General features: G+C 40.2%; 1 protein-coding gene across 2 annotated transcripts; it reads right to left on the bottom strand.

Moving 5' to 3' along the window:
- Positions 1 to 2,351: 2,351 nt before the first annotated feature.
- anxa6 (annexin A6) lies at positions 2,352 to 18,542 on the bottom strand. Of its 2 annotated transcripts, none has more exons than XM_022195766.2 (25): positions 18,343 to 18,542; positions 17,352 to 17,407; positions 14,971 to 15,055; positions 14,716 to 14,810; positions 14,475 to 14,588; positions 14,307 to 14,397; positions 14,147 to 14,226; positions 13,949 to 14,005; positions 12,604 to 12,697; positions 12,095 to 12,190; positions 11,950 to 12,008; positions 11,672 to 11,794; positions 11,521 to 11,579; positions 11,137 to 11,215; positions 10,431 to 10,512; positions 10,241 to 10,335; positions 9,968 to 10,081; positions 6,399 to 6,489; positions 6,224 to 6,303; positions 5,932 to 5,985; positions 5,749 to 5,842; positions 5,564 to 5,659; positions 5,378 to 5,436; positions 5,087 to 5,224; positions 2,352 to 2,803 (listed from the first exon to the last, which is right to left on the bottom strand). In XM_022195766.2, exons 2-25 carry the CDS (start codon positions 17,352 to 17,354, stop codon positions 2,744 to 2,746), a joined length of 1,998 nt encoding a protein of 665 aa, XP_022051458.2. In that variant the 5' UTR covers positions 17,355 to 17,407; positions 18,343 to 18,542; the 3' UTR covers positions 2,352 to 2,743. The 2 variants fall into 2 exon arrangements, with proteins under 2 accessions (XP_022051458.2, XP_022051468.2); XM_022195776.2 differs by having other exon boundaries at positions 5,102 to 5,224.
- Positions 18,543 to 20,658: the final 2,116 nt, after the last annotated feature.

Below are 20,658 nucleotides of genomic sequence, written 5' to 3'. Positions count from 1 at the left end.
AGAGAGTGGTGACTTCAGCCCTCCTGAGGCATTAAATCAGAGACATTATCGCAACTGAGTCTCTAGCACAATGCAACAAAACTAAACAAGACATGCTCTGGCACCAGATCTGCTTCCATTTCAGCCCTTAACAAATTACTGATCTTATTTTTATTTCAAATCTAAATTTTAGACTTTATTAAGTGTGTAAAACTAATGTACCAGTTTGTCGAGTAGGCGTTGAAGAACAAGTTTCTTTAAAAGCTACACTTAAGATGAATTTATCATCAGGTTTTATAATATTTAGCTATATTTTAAATACATTTAATTACAAAATAATGTAAAATAAACAACAATTTACTTCTTTAGACTTTTTCCTTGAGATTAGATATAGAAGCAACTGTACTTTTGACCAAAAGACCACACAATTATAGAACTAACAGCAGTTTTTAAGCTTAGTGAATCTTTTTACTGCGCTACATTTGCCTGACATGTAAAATTCCAAACAAAAGGCTACACCAGTTGCTTAAGTAACTGCATAAAAAGGTTGCAACCCACCCAGACGTCAAGAAAAGAGAGAAAGTACAGACAAAAACACCTCTAAAATAATCTATACTTACATCTCAACTGTTAAAACAAATAAACAACAACTCACCCACACATTCAGCTTGTTTCGGAGAGGCACTTTTTAAGGAAACTGGTGAATAGGGGGGAAGCAATTTCACTGTGAGACTTGGGGAATTCCCATAACCCAGTAAAATGGCCTGATACTGTAGGCTCAGCCTGAACAGAACCTGGTGTGTGTCCAACCGTGTGGCCTGCCTTCACTGAGCAACACAACACAGGAAAAGAAAGCTGGATACATTTAAATAATTTTTTGTAAACACGTACGCCAGGCTGCAAACATGGATGCATGCAAAGAAACCTGAATGATACAGAAGAGCACAAAAACATGGCAAATTTAATGGTGAAGTGAGTTAAAATGCATGTAATATATTTTTAACTTGCATGTTCAGTACCAGTCAAACGTTTGGACACATTTTCTCATTCAATGGTTTTTATTTAATTATTTTCTACATTGTAGATTAATACTGAAGACATCAAAAGTACAAAAGAATACATATGGAATTATGTTGTAAACAAAATAGTGTTGATCTCCAGTATTAATATACAATGTAGAAAATAATACAAATAAATAAAAGCATTTAATACAAAGGTGTGTCCAAACTTTTGACTGGTAGTGTATAGTACTGTAGGCCTACATACAGTACAGAACATGGCTTCTTCGCGTCACGTAAAGAAGCATCTATAACAGAGAGGCTGTAGACAGTAAGTCAAAGGCTAAAGCAACCAAAGACTCTCTCTGAAGACGCTGCAGCTTTGAAATATGTAAACTACAAGCTGTTTAATTCATGCAGCACAAGCTGAACATCACCAAAGTTCCCCCACCTATAAAAAGGGAAATTCAAGAACAGTGTATATATGTTGATATTAGCAAAATGCTATTGAAGTAATCTCTTAATCTCTTGTAATTATCATCAAATAGAGCAATTTCAGGTTGGGTGTGCCATTAAAAGCAGTGTGACTGACTGCTGCAGACTTTATTTGTTGCCTTGGATTTTGGCGTAGTGCAGGGGATTTCCTCGCCACATACATCTTTTTTCTTCTTTCCTCTTTTAACTCGAAATGGCTTGACAGCAGCTGCACTCACACATACGCAGTGAGCTGAGACACCAACAAGAACAGAGGCAGCTGTCGTGCACTTTTTTCTTCTGCATTAACAAGTGTACGAGTGCAACTGACACACGAGAAACCAAGTGTCAAGTTAAGACAGAAAAGTGTCAACTACATATTTCCTCTTTGCTCGTTGTAATATATTGATGTATAACAGTTCTTTAGTCATGTTAAACCTCTTTCTTAATATGAAGAATCAAAGTGACTGGGAGTCCTAATAGAAGCCTGATGTGTTAAGATTGATTGTATTTCTCAGCTACTATCCAATAAAGAACTGTTTTCAAAAAATAATGAATTGCTTTTATTTTGATAGTGGAGCCTTTATTTACATCAGTTCACCTCCATGAGCTCACTTTTGCATATTTTTGCTAAGCAGAAGAGGTACCGAATTGGAGTGGGAGTTTCCTGATGTCAACTATTCTAGTTCCCATTTTGCTCAACCCAATGCTATTACCAGGATCAACATAGTTAATCATTTAATTACCCTGCTAAATGCAAACCAGGAACTCACCCATTTCAGATACTGTAAAAAAAAAAGTACAGAAAGAGAACTTGCGGTCTGCTGATATGCAACAAACAAAACCTAATATCTCAAAAATGTATTTATATATTAGAAGACAAAGAAAAAGAAGGCATAGTTTGATTTAATTTACTTTATTCAGGTATATGTGATACCTAAAAATCACAGTATTGACTGGACGTCCTACAGTCTGAAGGCACTACTAGTCTTACACACGTTGTACATGTGAAGCCCCTTCTACACTAACGTGAACGTCTTCATATAACATAGGACACTGTAAAAAAAAAAAGAAAGATACCGTCCTGCCACACAGGAAGATTAGATGTGAGAGCAGAAAAACTGGCTTGCAAGGCTGAGAGGTCACAGGTCACTTGGTTTGGCTGAGGAGTGGCAGCAGTTGGGAACACTGACAACAGATACTGACTTTAACCACCACCCGTTTCACTCTTTGAACGAGCTTGTCTTGTGGTCACTGAAGTCTGCGAACAAATCTGCAGGGACGTGACAGGTTTAATCCTCCCCTCCACAGAGAATCAGCAGGGTTTTACGGTAGTCTCCTGAGGTATCACCCTGAACATGGACAACAAACACACACAGAGCAGGAGCTTGAATGAATGGAAAATACTATTTTCATCACGTTCATGTCTGCTGATATGTGGTCATCACAGAGCTGACGCTGGAAAGCAGAGATCATTCAAGGCTCACATTGTAGCAACACAGCAGAACAAAAGGCAAGAAATCAACTGAAATCGACAAGGGAGTTAGAAGTGGAAATACCCTCAATGTCAGCTGACACCTATAAAGATTTCTACTTTACGATCATCATTATGTCAGACAATGTGGTCTTAAAGGGATAGTTCCTCATTTAGGGAATTACACCTATTTGCTTTTATATTTAGAACAGGTCAGGCTGTCTGTTACCCCGCGTTTCCAGTCAGTATGCATATATATCAGCCATCAGATAATACCGTTTCAATGAAAGGGTGTACATGGTCTGAAACAATGCTTAGGTAGATGGTACGTGTCACAGATACATCCACATGGATGGCAGGACACAAGGTTTCCCAGCAGAACATTGCCCAAAGCATCACACTGCCTCCCTTCTAGGTAGCCCCATACGTAACAAACTGCGATGCACTGTGTATTATGACACCTTTCTATTAGAACCTGCGCTAACTTCTTCAGCAATTTGAGCAACAGTAACTCATCTTTTGAATCAGACTACACGGGCCAGCCTCATCAATAAGCTTTGGCCACCCATGACCCTGTCACCAGTTTACCACTGTTCCTTCCAAGGACCATTTTTGATAAATACTGACCACTGCAGTACAGGACCCCACAAGCTCTGCAGTTTTGGAGATGCTCTGACCCAGTTGTCTAGCCATCACAATTTGGCCTTTGTCAAACTGGATCAAATCCTTATGCTTGCCCACTTTTCCTGTTTGTAACACATCAACTTTGAGGACAAAATGTTGACTTGCTGCCTAATATATACAACCCGCTAACTTTTACTTACTTCACCTGTCAGGGGTCATAATGTGAGGATACGCCGACACGTCCGCAGAGACAAATGAAACATTTCCTTCATGGAGAAAATATGAGGAAATAATTGTTTTGTTTTTCCTGTTTTTCTTTCTTTATGCTTAAAATTGAACCATTTATGTTCATTTTATCACCGTTGTCCGATCACAGAACTTTCTAACAGACCACGGGCCGATTCTTTGGATTTAAATTTAAAATGTTTATATGTAAACAAGTTTATATGTATGTGTGTGTGTATATATATATATATATATATATATATATATATACATACATACATACATATATATTGGATTTGTTGGGGCTCAGTGCATAATTTAGGGAGGTCTTCATCTTACTATGTGACACTAAAGAAATAAAATTATTTGACCCAAAATTGATTTTTAAATGTATATTTTATGAAAAACAAAACGTCTAAAGGACTAGTATACAATATCAGTGCATGATAACTGGAAACAATGGGAAACCACCCTGTCTTAAGGTAACAAAATCTACCTATCAGCACCTGTAAATCTGCTGCTGTTGACTTTAGAGGTGCTGATAGATGGATTTACAGTGTAGTCTTGAGAATAAGTAAATAAACATATTTCCTAGAATGTTAAAATACTCCTTTAAATAGTTTTAAGCATCTGTTTGCTCCAGTACAGTTGTGATACTAACATTTTTGTATAGTGGGTTAAATTTTTAATTTATCAAATCATTAATTACACTTTTCTTAAATCTCAAAACTTTTTCTCAATTTCTTCAACTCCAAAATGTCTTTTGTAATCGAAACTGACAACCTAAAAATAATTGTTATTAAAATCACCATCTTGCCAAACTTGACTGCACAACTTCGAAAACTTATGCAAGACATTTTTTTTTTTGCTATATACACACTTCAGAATAAACAGCATATAGCAATCGTTGCATCTGTTGCATAATCTGATAATATTTCTGTGAAGGGCACCCTACTTGCTTGATGGTGATTTCATCTGTAAGTTATTATAGAACTGCTTTTAGGAACTTCCTGTCTCTGTGGCTTCCAACCAATCACACAGCAGATATAGAGAGGAAGTTAAGCATGCAAGGGGAAATTCCTAAACAGCTGTGTGGTAGCCACAGATCCATAGTCCACCGCACAAAGCTATAGAAAAACGTACCCCTCCGCCGCCGCTGCCCCACCACAGCAGCAGCAGGAGGATGTGCAACACACGCTCACACGGAGGCACACAAACAGCAAAGATAAAAAAAAAAAAACTCCGTAGAGACACACAGGTCACATGAGAACACAACAAACCACTTTGTTAGTAGACAAAGACTCTGACTTACAATCATAGTTTCTACCTGGATGAATTCATGGAGGGACTCGTCATGTGTTTCCTTGAACTCTTTACGAATGTTGAAAAGGTCGACCTCGCTACGGGACACCATGATTCGGATCAGTGCCCTGTCGTCTGTACCAAGACCCTGCAGAGGAGATCAATGAATGCTCTGTTTATTCTCATTTTAGGTTAGGCTATTTATTTTCTAAAAAGGACACAAAGTACAACATGAGCATATCATTGTTTCTTCTGATAGTCAACACTCCAATGACATGAATTGCGTAAACTTAGAAAATACCTTCATGGCTTTGTACAAACGGTCTGCAAAATAAGAAGGCTGGTTCTTCACACTGCGAACTGGAGAGCAAAGAGATAACAAGAAAGAGCTCAGAAGGAGTCACAGAACAGATCCTGTCAGCATTAGCAACTGTGCCAAACTGAAAAGTAAAATATAACCAGACTTCAGGTCAAAAACAGTCATTACCTATCGCATAAAAGGCGTTTTTCACATCTCCTGACATTTCCTTCTTGATAATCTGTTCTATGTCCTTGTTAGTGCATCTGACAAACTCCTGGAATACTGTGAAAAGTAAAGATTACAATTCAAGTTGATAAATGAAAGAAACAAACATCTTGATTCGTAATTTATTGATTTATTTGAATCTCTACCTTTCCTGAGATGGGGGAAGCTCCTTGTGCACAGAATGCTCATGAACTTCATCTCCATGTCATCAGAGTCTGCATTGCATGCATCGGCAAGTTCCTGAGAAGTTCAGGAAGAACAAACATTAAAATCCATTCTTTTTTTTCATATTTTATCACTTTAAAATTGTGGAGAACACACTAAATCACCTGAGCGTCTGCATTAGCTCTTTCTACATCGGCAGGACCCTCCTCTCTAGCACCCTGAACTCAGAAAAAAAGGTAAATGTAAATTCTGTTCTATTATATGTCAGTGGTTAACCAACAACATGCTTTGTTCTTTAAAAACGTGGGTCAACACATGAGAAAAAAGACTTTTGAAGGTGATTAAAAAAAGGCTTTCTCGGCTACAGTCAGCAAAGAGCACAAACCAGACTGCAACCAGTGAGTGGGCGTGGAAATTAAACAAAGACTAAGTTCTCATGGTGCTGATGAACGTTACCTGCACGAGAGAAACAAGGATGCGACAGAAGTGGCCTGATGTGTCTGACTGAATGGCTTCCTCCAGAGTCTTCTTATAGGCTGTAAAGCGTGGGTAAACGATAAATTGCATGAACTGCAAAAGACTTTCAGGACAAGAAATGGATTTGAAAGTCCTATTGTGGTGTCAGACTCACCATCCTGATAGGCAGCATTCATGGCTTGTATTTCCTCGTTGCTCCTGGTCACCAGGATCTCGATAAGAGCATGCTCATCTGTACCGGCTCCCTAAAATAAAGATCATAAAAACAGCCAAAAAAGACATTCAGATAAGCAAGAGCTGCACCACACACCTAGGACGAGGTTAAATGTGAGCTGCACCCTGACATTATGAAATGACAGTGTCCATGTTTTAATATTTTGCTGCCTGGCTTTTATAATCTGTGAATCAAGAATGATGGTACACCAGGCTGTCAACTGATCACAAGGTTCAATCTGTAGCTTCTCCCGATGCTTCGCTTGGAAGCTGAACGCAAAGTTGTGGTGCATGAACGAGCGAATGCAGAATCTAGTTAAGGTTAAAAAGTGCAGACCATTGATTCGGGATCAGGAGACAGACGCTCTCTACTTTTATGCTATGTTTACTTAGCTGTGCTGCTATAGGCCTAGACTGTTGGGGGACTTCCCATCATCCACTGAGCACCTCTCATCTCATCTCCTCTCCTCTCCTCTCCTCTCCTCTCCTCTCCTCTCCTCTCCTCTCTGCATACGGTTATACGCCACCATTGCATGCTACTAACTTTGCTTCTTCTATCCCTGTTATTGGTATTTTGCTCTCTCTGCAGGTATCTCCCGATCTGGAGCCACACATATCTGATCTGCATTTACCGACCTCACCCATCTGCAGTGTTTTTTGTTTGTCTGTTCTCTTGTCTGTCACACTTCTCCCTCACCCCAACCACTCAAGGCTGGCTTCCTGAACCTGGTTCTGCCAGAGGGTTTTTGCTTCAACTTTGGATTTGTTGGGTTTCTCTTTACAAACGTTCAAAGGTTGACACCGTACTAAGTTAAGCGTCCTGAGTTGACATATGTTGTGATCTGGTGCTAGATTAATGAAAGCAAATTGAATTGATCTGAATGGAATTGTCCAGGTCATGTTTGCAAATGAGAACTGGTTACCTGGTAAAATAAAGGTCAAATAATCAAAATAAATAAATACAAAATATTAGCGTATTTTTATTGAACTGAACTGAACTAAACTGAATTGAAATTAACTGACTTAAACTCAATTCAGTTGAACTGAATTGAATTGAATAAAATTGAATTGAATTTATGAAATATACAGACGTGGACAAAATTGTTGGTACCCCTCAGTTAAAGAAGGAAAAACCCACAATTCTCACTGAAATCACTTGAAACTCACAAAAGTAACAATAAATAAAAATTTATTGAAAATTAAATAATCAAAAATAGCCATTACTTTTGAATTGTTGATTAACATAATTATTTAAAAAAAAAAACAACTAATGAAACAGGCCTGGACAAAAATGATGGTACCTCTATAAAAGATTGAAAACTATTTGACCAGAGTGACATGATTAACTCAGGTGTGTCATTTAATTGACATCACAGGTGTTTCCAAACTCATAATCAGTCTGTCTGCCTATTTAAAGGGAGACAAGTAGTCACCCTGCTGTTTGGTGAAAAGGTGTGTACCACACTGAACATGGACAACAGAAAGCGAAGGAGAGAATTGTCCCAGGACATCCAAAAAAAATGATAGACAAACATCTTAAAGGTAAAGGCTATAAGACCATCTCTAAACAGCTTGAAGTTCCTGTGACAACAGTGGCTCATATTATTCAGAAGTTCAAGACCCACGGGACAGTAGCCAACCTCCCTGGACGTGGCCGCAAGAGGAAAATTGATGACAAATTGAAGAGACGGATCGTTGGAATTGTATCCAAAGAGCCCAGAGCAACCTCCAAAGAAATTAAAGGTGAACTCCAAGGCCAAGGTACATCAGTGTCAGATCGCACCATTGGTCGTTGTTTGAGCCAAAGTGGACTTCATGGGAGACGACCAAGGAGGACACCACTGCTGAAAAAACTCATAAAAAAGCCAGACTGGAATTTGCAAAAATGCATGTTGACAAGCCACAAAGCTTCTGGGAGAATGTCCTTTGGACAGATGAGACCAAACTGGAGCTTTTTGGTAAGGCACATCAACTCTATGTTCATAGACTCAAAAACCAAGCATACGAAGAAAAGAACACTGTCCCTACGGTGAAACATGGAGGAGGCTCAGTAATGTTTTGGGGCTGCTTTGCTGCATCTGGCACAGGGTGTCTTGAAAGTGTGCAAGGTACGATGAAATCTGAAGACTATCAAGGCATTCTGGAGAGAAATGTGCTGCCTAGTGTCAGAAAGCTTGGTCTCAGTCGCAGGTCATGGGTCTTCCAACAGGACAACGATCCAAAACACACAGCCAAAAACACCCAAGAATGGTTGAGAGAAAAGCGTTGGACTATTCTAAAGTGGCCTTCTATGAGCCCAGATCTGAATCCCATTGAACATATGTGGAAGGAGCTGAAACATGCCATTTGGAGAAGACACCCATCAAACCTGAGACAACTGGAGCTGTTTGCTCATGAGGAGTGGGCCAAAATACCTGTTGACAGCTGCAGAACGCTCATTGACAAATACAGAAATCGTTTAATTGCAGTGATTGCCTCAAAAGGTTGTGCAACAAAATATTAAGTTATGGGTACCATCATTTTTGTCCAGCCCTATTTCATTAGTTTGGTTTTTTAAATAATTATGTTAATCAACAATTCAAAAGTGATGGCTGATTTTGATTATTTAATTTTCAATAAATTTTTATTTATTGTTACTTTTGTGAGTTTCAAGTGATTTCAGTGAGAATTGTGGGTTTTTCCTTCTTTAACTGAGGGGTACCAACAATTTTGTCCACGTGTGTAAACGTTAAAACTGACTGATTCAGTTCAGCCTAATTTAAAAGTTTAGTATTAGATTGGACATGTCAAAACTTTGATAGATAGCAAACAACTGTTATCTATGTCGTTCTTGTGCCAAATTCCTGTTTTTCCTGTATGCCTTCAAAAAAACATATTAAAAAAGTCTGACTGCTTCCAAATCTGTAAAATTGTGAAACACTACTTTGCATTTTATTCTTGCGCTATACGAGGAAATATAAAGTAATCTGACAGTTAGCTACACTTTCTGTATAATTGCCATCACATCTGTGCACCAACTGTACCCATCTGTGCCTAACATCAACCACCAGAGGCTTGATACGATCGGCCACAACATTAAAACCACCTGTCTGGTGCTGACAAACAGTTTTCTTGGATCAGACTTCCTCCAGAGCATCTCACAGATGCACATTTGGATTCTGATCGGGCAAATTTGGAGGCTGAGTCAACACATTGGCCTTGTTGTCAGGTTTCTTGTGCTATTTTCTCTGCTGTCAGTGAGTGCAACTGCTCTCGAGAGTTTGCTTGCTCTGTAACAATGTTTGGGTGGGTGTCATACGTCAATAGAACATCTGCCTGAATGCTATGACCCAACGTTTCTTATTGTAATAAGACAATTATCAATGGATGTATTGGTGTGGAGTAAATTAATGGAGGGTGTTCTTACCACACGTATAAATTAAATGCACCAGCAGATCACTTGGCAGCACCGGAGTGTCCCTCAAGGAACAAATCTAATCATTCTAAGCTTCGTATCAACTCCTATATTACCTCCATGGCCTTCCTCATCATTTTGGCGTTAAACTCAGCAGGGGTCAACATGAGTCCGATGATCAGCCTCTCCAAGTTCTTTGATAGTTCAGACTTCAGGTCCTTCATCAGATCCTGAGAGACGATGGAGAGCGGTAGGCGTTAGACAACATTTAATAACTAATGAGATTTAATAAGCATGTGTATCAAAAATGAACAAAGATAAGAAATACTGTATGTTCCAACATTCATCTTTTTATTCCAGGTTTATTTTCTGTATTTCACTTCTCTCACCCGTCCTAGTAGGGATTTGAAGGCCTGTCTGATCTCTTGCCTCTGGGCGTTGCTTCTTCGTGCAACAATATCAATAATTGCATCTTCATCTGTTCCTGTGGTTAGGAAAGAGGTAATAACACTTGTAAATATGAGTTTTGTAAAATTGTACAAGCGGCATCAATGTGCTTTAGTTTTCAAGGTTGCGTACCGAAACCCTTCATAGCTTTCCTCAGCGCTTGTGCATCAGCAGCAGGGTCAAAGTCGGGAGCGGGACGGACTGACGGCCTTAGCTGAGGGAGTAGAAATCACAAAATTAGAAGAATGAGAATCAGTGACACAAACATGATGTGAGGTGGAAAAGCTCACACTAATGACCTTAAATTAAATACACCAGATCTGTAAGCTTAAAGAAATACACACAGGGGTTTGCATGCAAAGTGCAAATTTCCATACAATGGTTTGTTGTTCAAAGATTATTTTGCTGATAACAATTTTGAAACAGCAGATTAAGTTTTATGATAATAATCTCCTGACATTTGAGGGGGCGGTGCCTTCTTGAGGTTAGAATTCATGCCACCACCAACAATGAAAAGGTTGGTAGACAGAAAAACAGCTCTGCTTTCTCAAGCGTTAGTGAGACAGCCCTTTGTTGACAAAAATGCTGAGATCTTTTTGACATTCACTCTCCATGTTATAGTGCACCGTGTGGAAGCTGCATTATAACAAAAACTATTTGTACTTCAGCATTCTGATCATATCCACAGTTAGACAAAGGCTTCACTGTGCAGATACAGCAGCGTTATCAGCACCATGTGTGGCACATCGTCGCAGGGCCAGCAGGTAACTCAGATGGAAAGTGCTGCTAAGCCAGACATGCAATGACACATCTACAGTGGTACAGATGAGGCCCAAACCTGCACTTTGGTCATGGCACTTAATTCCCACATCTTGTAGGCTATCTGAGCAGCTTCAGGGAAGAACTCTCCAGCTAAGCTGTAACGATCAGTTTAACACAAGACAGCACATTCAGCAAAGCCAAAATCTCAAGCATTATCCCATCTGTGCACGTCGAGGAAGAGGGACCTGTTAGAAAATGAACTCTGTATTTTGTGGCAATATTCAGATATCGGCTTTATCTACTAGTTTGTATTTGTCTCTGCACAATCACTATGACAGCAAGCTTTATCCGTTAAAGCAATAAACTTCTCTTGTACTTCCTTAGAAAGCAAAAACTCCTGCAAAAGTTGTGCTCTGTCACCCCCAGCTGGTTGCTGCTTTTGTCTGCAGCTGTAACTTACTCATCATCTCCTCCACACAGGTTAAGCAGAGTCCTCTTGTAATCCCCTGATGTATCATCCTACATTACACACATAATGTACACAAAGCCACGTTAGAGAGGGTTGTATACGATTTATGAATGTGGGAAAAATGTGTTAGCTTTGTTCTAACCTTTATCATGTTGTAAAGTGACTTCTCATATCTGAGACGGAAACACTCCCGAATGTCCAACATGTCGATTTCAGAGCGAGAAATCATGATCCGGATCAGAGTGTTGTCAGCTGTACCGAGACCCTGGAAAGACAGGAGACGTGTTGAGAGGCGATTCAAAGTGGCAGCAATATACAGTTCATCACAAATTTGAAATATCATTTAACAGAAAATGTGTTATAATGGTTATGCAGGTATCAGACGGCACTGAATTACAGTGAACGGCTACTTAAGTTTACCTTCATTGACTTGTAAAGGCGCTTGGCAAAGAACATGGGAACACTCCTTATGCACTGGACTGTGGGAAAACACCAGAAAAGAACAGTAGGTTAAATAAACAGTCTACATGTTGCCGTTAAATGCTGTTTTCAGTTTATTTCTTACCAACAGCCAACATCAGTCTCTCAAAGTCTCCGGACAGCTCGTTCTTAATGCTGTCCTCGATGCTCATCTCCGCGATCTTCTCATATGCATCAAAAACTAAACAGGGGACAACATGTCACACAGTTACTAATCTCATCTTTACTGGAAATCATCTTGTTCAGTTCTTTTATTCTACCAGACCAGGCTCTGATGATTCACCTTGTAAAGCGCTGAACATCAGCATTATGTCACTGTGAGCATGTTGACATTCAACTCAAATTGCCACTGAGCTGTCAGCATTGGCTGACTCTTTATCAAACCAACTGTATCACAAGTGACATTTATCTGGTTCTTCCTGTTCTGTAATGCTCTTTATCTATTCAAAGTTCAGCTGTGAACATCAGTTTCAGTAACAAAAAGCAGTAAAAAAAGTTTTACTGGGAAGGTTTATTATACTGACACACTGATAACAGCTGTAAAACATGGAATATCTTGAATGCTGTGTTAATTTGACAAAAAAACGTGCTCACCCATGTGGAGGTGGGTGACGCTGCGGTTTCCCAGGATCATGATGAATTTGGCCTCATCGGTGCCCCACTGCTCCTCTCCGGCTGCATACAGATCCTACATAGTGGAGAGAAAACATGGGTAGCACAGTGCAAAAACAAGATAAACACTCAGAGAGGGCATATGGCATTGTCAGAAATGCAGCATATTTTTCGTAGAAATGAAGCTTTTTTTTTTTAGTTATTGATGATCAGAAATCTTGACATTATAGAATGTGGCCATTTAATATAGATGTACCCACAAACACAATGATCTCACACTTCTGATCGCGTGACCTAAATATGTAGCCGGTGGTGACAAATGATAGGACTCAGAAACATCCCCACGATTTAATCAGTTGTGCCTTGTATAATTTCCAATGGATAAATCCCGATAAGTCCGCAGTGGTTGATTTGCAGTAGGATCACAATCACGTGATTGTCAGCAGTCAGCTGATGTAGTGCTATCTCGCAATGATACAGAAATCTTAAACAAATCTGTGGATCCAGACAATAAGCTGCATCACTGCCAGAATCTAATCACTTGGTCTTTGTGTCATTTCTGACCTTCCCTGAAAATTTAATCCGAATCTGTTAATCTGTTTTTGAGTAATGTTGCGCACAGACAGACTAACAGACAGACCAACGTATCCCAATCATCACATAACTCCACTACGTTCCTTGGCGGAATAATAATTTATAAAAAATACATGTGACATACGAGATCCAAGCTCTATCACTGGATTGAGGGTATGCCACATTGACCCTAGTTTATAAGCATTAAACCCAGCGCAAATAGAAACTCATGTGTGCACTAATGTCCAGTACGGTAACATCTCAACTATTGTTGAATAAACTTCCCGGAAATATTGTTCTTGCTTGCAAACTGAATGAAATTTCCATCAACCTAAACTGCACTTAGTGTTTAACCCTGATTAACAAAACTTGACCATGCTAGCATCTGAAACTAACATAGTTATTATAGCTGCACAATGCCTGCATGCTAGCTCTACATCTGTTAGCGTGCTGACGTTTGCATTGTGCATTGCTTGAGTTCAGTCAGTATTTGGTTTCATACTTTTTTGAGATATATTTTGATTCCTTTTATAATATATTGTATTATAAAGACTCGATGTATTGAAATCAGGCTATTCAATGTTGTCGCCAACGTGTTATGTCTCCATATCGAGTGCTACCCTATCCCATTGGATGACTGGTTTCACTGAAAGTCACTTAAAATGTCGTTTTTAAACAGATGCTGTATAAAGTCAAAAAGTCCAAGCACTGTATACTTTTCTATTACTCATAAAATGTTTTGATTCTCACCCACCTGTGCGTCCTGCTCCACCAGGTCTGCATTCACCACTCCTGACTCATCTCTGGTCCCCTGAAACCATCAAACCAAAAAATATATAAAACAACCTATCTGCTGATCGGTCAGGGTTTTAAAAGGCACCGAAGCTCAAGCATCACTGCGTGGTTGATAGGATGCTTCACTTCTCGTAACATCAACTCCAGTTGAACTGACCTGGAGTAAAACAATCAGCATCTTCTTAAAGTGACCTGAAGTGTCGGCGATTACATCCTCCTCGATATCGCTGCCGTAAGCTGCAGACACAACAATCATAGTGAGATGCTGCCAGATGCTAACACATTATCTGTTGTCTTGAAGTGATAGAAGAACTTACCATCTTTGTAAGCTGCAACCATCTCATGTATCTGTGCGTTGTTTCTGGATGCCAGGACTTCAATCAGGCATCTCTCGTTTGTTCCAGCGCCCTTTAAAAAATGAGTAAGTATGAAATAGTTGAACATGACTGGTGTCAAAAAGATGTGAGTGTGAGGTGAAGTCTTACTTTGATTGCATCATGGATTTCCTTGGCGTCATGGTAGGCCCGGGTTCTCATCAGACTGACAATGAGACGCTCAAATTTTCCGGTGAGCTCATATTTCAGATCCTCAATCAGGTCCTGATAAGACAGAATTGTAAATTTGCAAAAATATGCTAGACTTAAAGCAAGCGCCCAAAAGTTTAATGTATAATTTGATATTCAGAGGATTTCTTTGGCATGGGATATGAAAAATGCATTTGTGTACCTTTCCAAAGCTGCATTTGTACGCTGCAATGATTTCCTGCCTCTGTGCGTTGCTCCGAGAAGTGACCAGATCCAAGATGGCCTCTTTATCGCTACCTGAGGAACACCAGGAATAGTTGAAATCATTTTTGACATCTCAGACACAGACCCAAAACTGTGGAACATTCCTTCTGTGATTATTCAGCCGATAAGTGGGAAGGATGAAAGAAGACCTTTACACCCCCGTGGCCAAAAATGACAGGAATGAGACACTCACCGATGCCTTTCATAGCATTGTAAAGCGTCTCAGCATCAGCGCTGGCATCGAAGTCCGGAGCACCTGTTATTGTGCCTCTGAACACCTGTAGGGAGAATAATTCAATTTAATATTTCAGGTATGGTTATTCAAGAATAAAGTGTGGAGATGAAGTTGCATCTCAGGTTTGACACAACACTTTGCACACTTATACTAGAAATACAGATCAGCACATATGATGCTGTTATCTCTTAATTCATCCCTCTTTAGTCTACATCTAAAACAGGATCTGTTGGTGTTTGGGGCATTTGGGGACATAAATCTTTAATGTCCCATATTATGCATCTTTTCAGCAAATTATTGGAAGTCTCACATGTCCTTTGTTTTTTTTGTTTTTTTTTGTAACTCAAAATAATTTCACCTTGACTGTACAATCCCTTGTTTTAGGGTAATTCTAAACAGACTGCATTGCTCTGAAAACCAGTGAGCTGCTGCTGGTTCACCCCATCAAGGACGAACACACTGTATTCATAACTTTACAGCAACGCAAAACACAACAAGAAAGAGTTTTCACCATGTGGCAACTTTAAATCTGAGTGTGTGACGTATTGATGATGGCAGTGGAAAGCTGGATTGTGGGTACTGAGGTAAGGTGAGATGAAGCTTCTAGTTGTATCTCAAAGAACTCAAGAAGTGATAGCAACAACAACAACAATGGCTGGAAAGTACAGTTAGAGGAAACAACAATGGTCTACAATTCCTATTATAGCTTTACTGCCCTGTATCACCTGCAACCCTAATGAGGATTAAGCGGTGTGTGGACAACGGATGGACGGATGGACGGATGGATGGATGGATGGACTAACATCGGTGACACTTTTCATTTGTGTAAAGCAAAAAATGCAAAGCTAATCACATTCTTAGGTGCCTCAAGTGAATTTTTGAGTATTTCTGTGCAAATTCATTAGCGAATATTAGCATGGTGATACACTACACTAAGATTCTCAACATTAATCTTGGTACACATTAGCGTGTTGACGGTGTGCTTCTGCTAATCAATCCAAAGCCCCAAAATTAACACAGAAATCTGTAATGTCTAATTTAAAACTGCAGCTTGCAGGCTGCAAATATTGAGAAATAGGCCCCTGACTGGGTCTGTTTACGGTCTGCTCCTTTAATGTAACTTTGCAGATGCTGCTCACCTCAATCAAAAACAACTTCTTTCTCAACTCACTTATAAAGGTGGGAAAGAGACTGCATGTAAATCCTCCTAACTAAGGATTAATAGGATAGGAGTTACAATACATTTTGCTTTTCCAGGATCGCAGGTCTGCACTGCATATCCGACAGTGGATTAGTTCGACACGCAACGTCTTGCATAGTTTGAATTGTGTTAAAGTAGCAGCAACGGGACTCCGGGAGAGGAGGAGCAGCCAAGTCTGCCAATACAACAGCTGACCTTTGGCACCTTTTTGAACCCAACAGATCAGAGTAAAACCTGCAGTGTGTGTGTTAGTGTGTGTGTGTGTGTGTGTGTGTGTGTCAGGGAGTCAGGTTGCACACATAACACGCTGCATGGCTTTGCAGGGGTCTGACGTACAATAGCTCAAATACAATGAAAAATGTCAGAGAATTCAACTCCATATAAGGCTCTACTCACAATGACTGCATTAAAATAATCATAGTTGTGTCATTTAGCTCTACTGTGTGATAATATCACCTCGTTCACTGTGGAAAAAAAAAACAAAAAAAAACATTAGGTATGTAAACTGCAGCAGCTGCCATATAGATTATTGCTGCAGTGAGGCTGTCGGCCAAAAAAGTACGCTCCACCCATCTGAGGGGCCACTGCACATGCTCAGATCCTCCTCTTTACAAGAACGACCATCACTCTTCACGACAGCTGGAGAGCTTCGCCCACATAGCAACAGCACCACAAATACAAGCCCCTAGCAACAAGCTACACACTAAACTAATCCCATTTCTTTTGTCGTAAAGTGGATTTAATATCATAAACGATTGTCCTACCAAATCCTAGTCCACTGAGTGCAGCCAAGGTTTGAACTGAGCAGAGTTATAATTAAGACTAAGTGCGTGTTTCTCCTCAATGCAGACCACGATAAAGCTGAATGCCTGCCGCCAGTCGTAAACAATCCAACAAAAAGATGCGGCCAGGTGTGTCTATCAGCTGTGCAGGCAGAACAGGTAGCGATGACACCCTACACTGCTGCCTTTATGATGCCGAGGCTCACATGGTGGCAGGTGGCAGCTGATGACCTCACTCATTCATGTGGCACACAAAACCACTGCTATCACACATGACACAGAATCTTTCTGAATAGTTTGATACAGTCCTCACCATACTTACATAACACAAGATGGCAGAGGTCCTGTCTACTCACCATGTCTATGTTTGGTCTTGTGTGTCAACACTGCTCAGGAATCAATAGTTTCAGGCCTGAAGAGAGAGAGAGAGAGAGAGAGAGAGAGAGAGAGAGAGAGAGAGAGAGAGAGAAATGCTGAGGTAGGACTGGATAGCAGAAATGCAAATCATCCCTGCTCTGTTGAAAGTGTCATTCTTGAGAAATTATGCTGCAGAGACAAGAGGTAGTCTGTTCAGTGTGCTGCTTAAAGCTGTTTGCTACACCTACTAGTAACCCTCAGCAAGAATATAGCACCAAAAAAGAAACAGGGGGACTGTTTTCTATAGGTCTGACCTCATGTTCACCCTGTATGGCACATTAGTGGATGGAATTTGTATTCATCTGGCTGCCAGGGAAAGTATTTAGTCACATTTTCCATTCTGCTAACCTATAATGCAGCCATTCAGACAGAGGCAAAGTTCTGCTAACTTTCCCCCTTGGTACATTTTTGAATTTAGAATCACTGCACTGAATAATAATGGATTTCTGTCTACAAACTCAGATTGCAAATGCTTCATAAACTTTATATCCATTCAGTTTTTTGTTTTGTTTTGTTTTGTTTTTGCACAGAAAAGAAATGACTGCTTGATTCCCCTGTACTGTTTGCTTAAGACAGGAGTGAAGCTCTCCAAAAATAGCATGCACAGTCTAACTTAATGTCAGAATTAAGGTCTGGGTGGGGGAGACTGGGCCTCTCTATATAGACAGAGACCACACCCTTCTCTGCACCCCACACTAGAATAAACTTCAATCTACACACTGTTTTTCTAATTTCAACTTTAAATCAACCTTTTCACTTACATTTGAAGCTGTGAATACACTTATTTCACTCACAACTCTTCAGCTGTGTGCGTGCAAGTCACTGGCACATTTAAAAATGACAAATCAGTAAACTTCTCCTGACGCAGTCTCTGGAAGAACTTGTGTTTTACCGGCAAAAGAAGCGTCCAAACAACAGAAAGCAGCTTACCTCCTCTGCGCAAGAAGTATCGGAGTTGGGTGATAAGGCCAGTGGTCCTGTCGTCTCCCTCTCTGTCCCCGCTAACCCGGTCTATCTGCCTCCGCACCGGTCAGATTCAGGCCGTACCGTTACGTGTCCTCTCTGTGACGCAGCGACTGCAGCTCTCTCTCCCGCAGCTTCTCCAAAGTGTGGTGTGTGCGAGACAGCGCGCACGCGTGGGGGGGTGTGCGTGGGGGGTGTGAATGAGAGCTGAGCAGAAACGTCTTACGGTAAAGAAAATGCTAAAAATACATCGGTGTTACGTCTATGTGAGTGCGTAAAATCCCCGTAGCGCAAAATTTGGGTTGTTTTACGCACGTCTTCATTTGGAAAATGCAAGCTTCCATTCGAGCATTTCTTATTCTGCAGCCTAACCAAACAACATATGAATCTGTCTTCAATAGTAATAATAATAAAATCACTTTGGAGCATTTGACACACGTAAAGTGTCAATTGTGACGTATAGTTTCTGAACTTTATCGCATGACTGGGAGTTAAGTTAGATTGTAACAGAGGGCAGCTTGCTGGCACTGATGTGAGACATTGCCTGCTCTATTTCTGTCCTGTCAGGAGTCCATTCCAGTAAGAGGGGGAGAGAGACACCAGCATAGCTAAAGAGGGAGATGGGGGGAGACAGAGAGAAAGCAAACGTTGCAGCACACAGAAATTAAAGCGTCCAAAATATGAAATAAATGAACTGATAACAGAGGAGGCACAAACACTAGCAGCGAAAATTATCTTCAGCCTGACTTCTGGATGACCAGGTTTTGCTTCTACCTCACAGAATTGTGTGTTCCATGTGTATTTTCTGTGATGTTTTAAGCAGGTTTGACTGTGTTCCTTCATGGTGATATTGTGCCGCTAAATATGGAAAGTGGTTTCTGAAGGTAAGATGAGAAACAAGAGGTGACTTACAGGAAGAGCAGCGTGCCACAGACAGTCCACTGCCCCACATAGAATAAACATGACTCAGCTTGTTTCATCCTGACTGGGAGCTGCTGTAGGAAACTGTGATGTTCGTGTAATCAATACTTGTTCTGATACAGATAGGTGACATATTAAAGGAAAAACACACAACCCCTGACCCCTACAGCGAGGGGATCAGGTGCCCTTTTTATGCTGTGGAGGCATTTTTCTGCCTGAGTTTGAGTTCATTCTGTCCTTTAGCAGGAACATTCACTGCAAATCAATACAAAGCTGTTCTGACCGTTCACCTTTATCCTGTGATGAAACATTTCTAGCCTAAAGAGAGTGGTCCATTGATGAAAATTATGTGAATCATATGCTGAACTGAAGATCTATTTTATGGGGGTATTATTAGAGCTAAACAACTAAGCAGCTGTGACAACAGAATTTGTTGTTGTAGAGAAAACTTCACATATTAAACACATCAAAGTTGTTAGAGAATTCTGCGATGTCAGGTGAGGAAACCAGGAGGCGAACTCAGGAACACTCAGGAGACTCAGATGGTTGATGTTGAGAAATAAAGCTTTACTGAATTCAGGAGAATTGATACAACAAGTAGCACACATGCCAACATTGCCAGTATCTAATCTGTGGAGACTCTCTGTCCTTGGGGGTTTACACACGTGGACAAAATTGTTGGTACCCCTCAGTTAAAGAAGGAAAAACCCACAATTCTCACTGAAATCACTTGAAACTCACAAAAGTAACAATAAATAAAAATTTATTGAAAATTAAATAATCAAAAACAGCCATTACTTTTGAATTGTTGATTAACATAATTATTTAAAAAACAAACTAATGAAACAGACCTGGACAAAAATGATGGTACCTCTATAAAAGATTGAAAACTATTTGACCAGAGTGACATGATTAACTCAGGTGTGTCATTTAATTGACATCACAGGTGTTTCCAAACTCATAATCGGTCAGTCTGCCTATTTAAAGGGAGACAAGTAGTCACCCTGCTGTTTGGTGAAAAGGTGTGTACCACACTGAACATGGACAACAGAAAGCGAAGGAGAGAATTGTGCCAGGACATCCGAAAAAAAATGATAGACAAACATCTTAAAGGTAAAGGCTATAAGACCATCTCTAAACAGCTTGAAGTTCCTGTGACAACAGTGGCTCATATTATTCAGAAGTTCAAGACCCACGGGACAGTAGCCAACCTCCCTGGACGTGGCCGCAAGAGGAAAATTGATGACAAATTGAAGAGACGGATCGTTGGAATTGTATCCAAAGAGCCCAGAGCAACCTCCAAAGAAATTAAAGGTGAACTCCAAGGCCAAGGTACATCAGTGTCAGATCGCACCATTCGTC

The sequence above is a fragment of the Acanthochromis polyacanthus genome, chromosome 10 (assembly GCF_021347895.1).
Source record: "Acanthochromis polyacanthus isolate Apoly-LR-REF ecotype Palm Island chromosome 10, KAUST_Apoly_ChrSc, whole genome shotgun sequence".
In the NCBI taxonomy this organism is placed as follows: domain Eukaryota; kingdom Metazoa; phylum Chordata; class Actinopteri; family Pomacentridae; genus Acanthochromis; species Acanthochromis polyacanthus.
The sequence above is the reverse complement of the archived record's forward strand: the minus strand, read 5'-3'. Positions and strand labels throughout refer to the sequence as shown.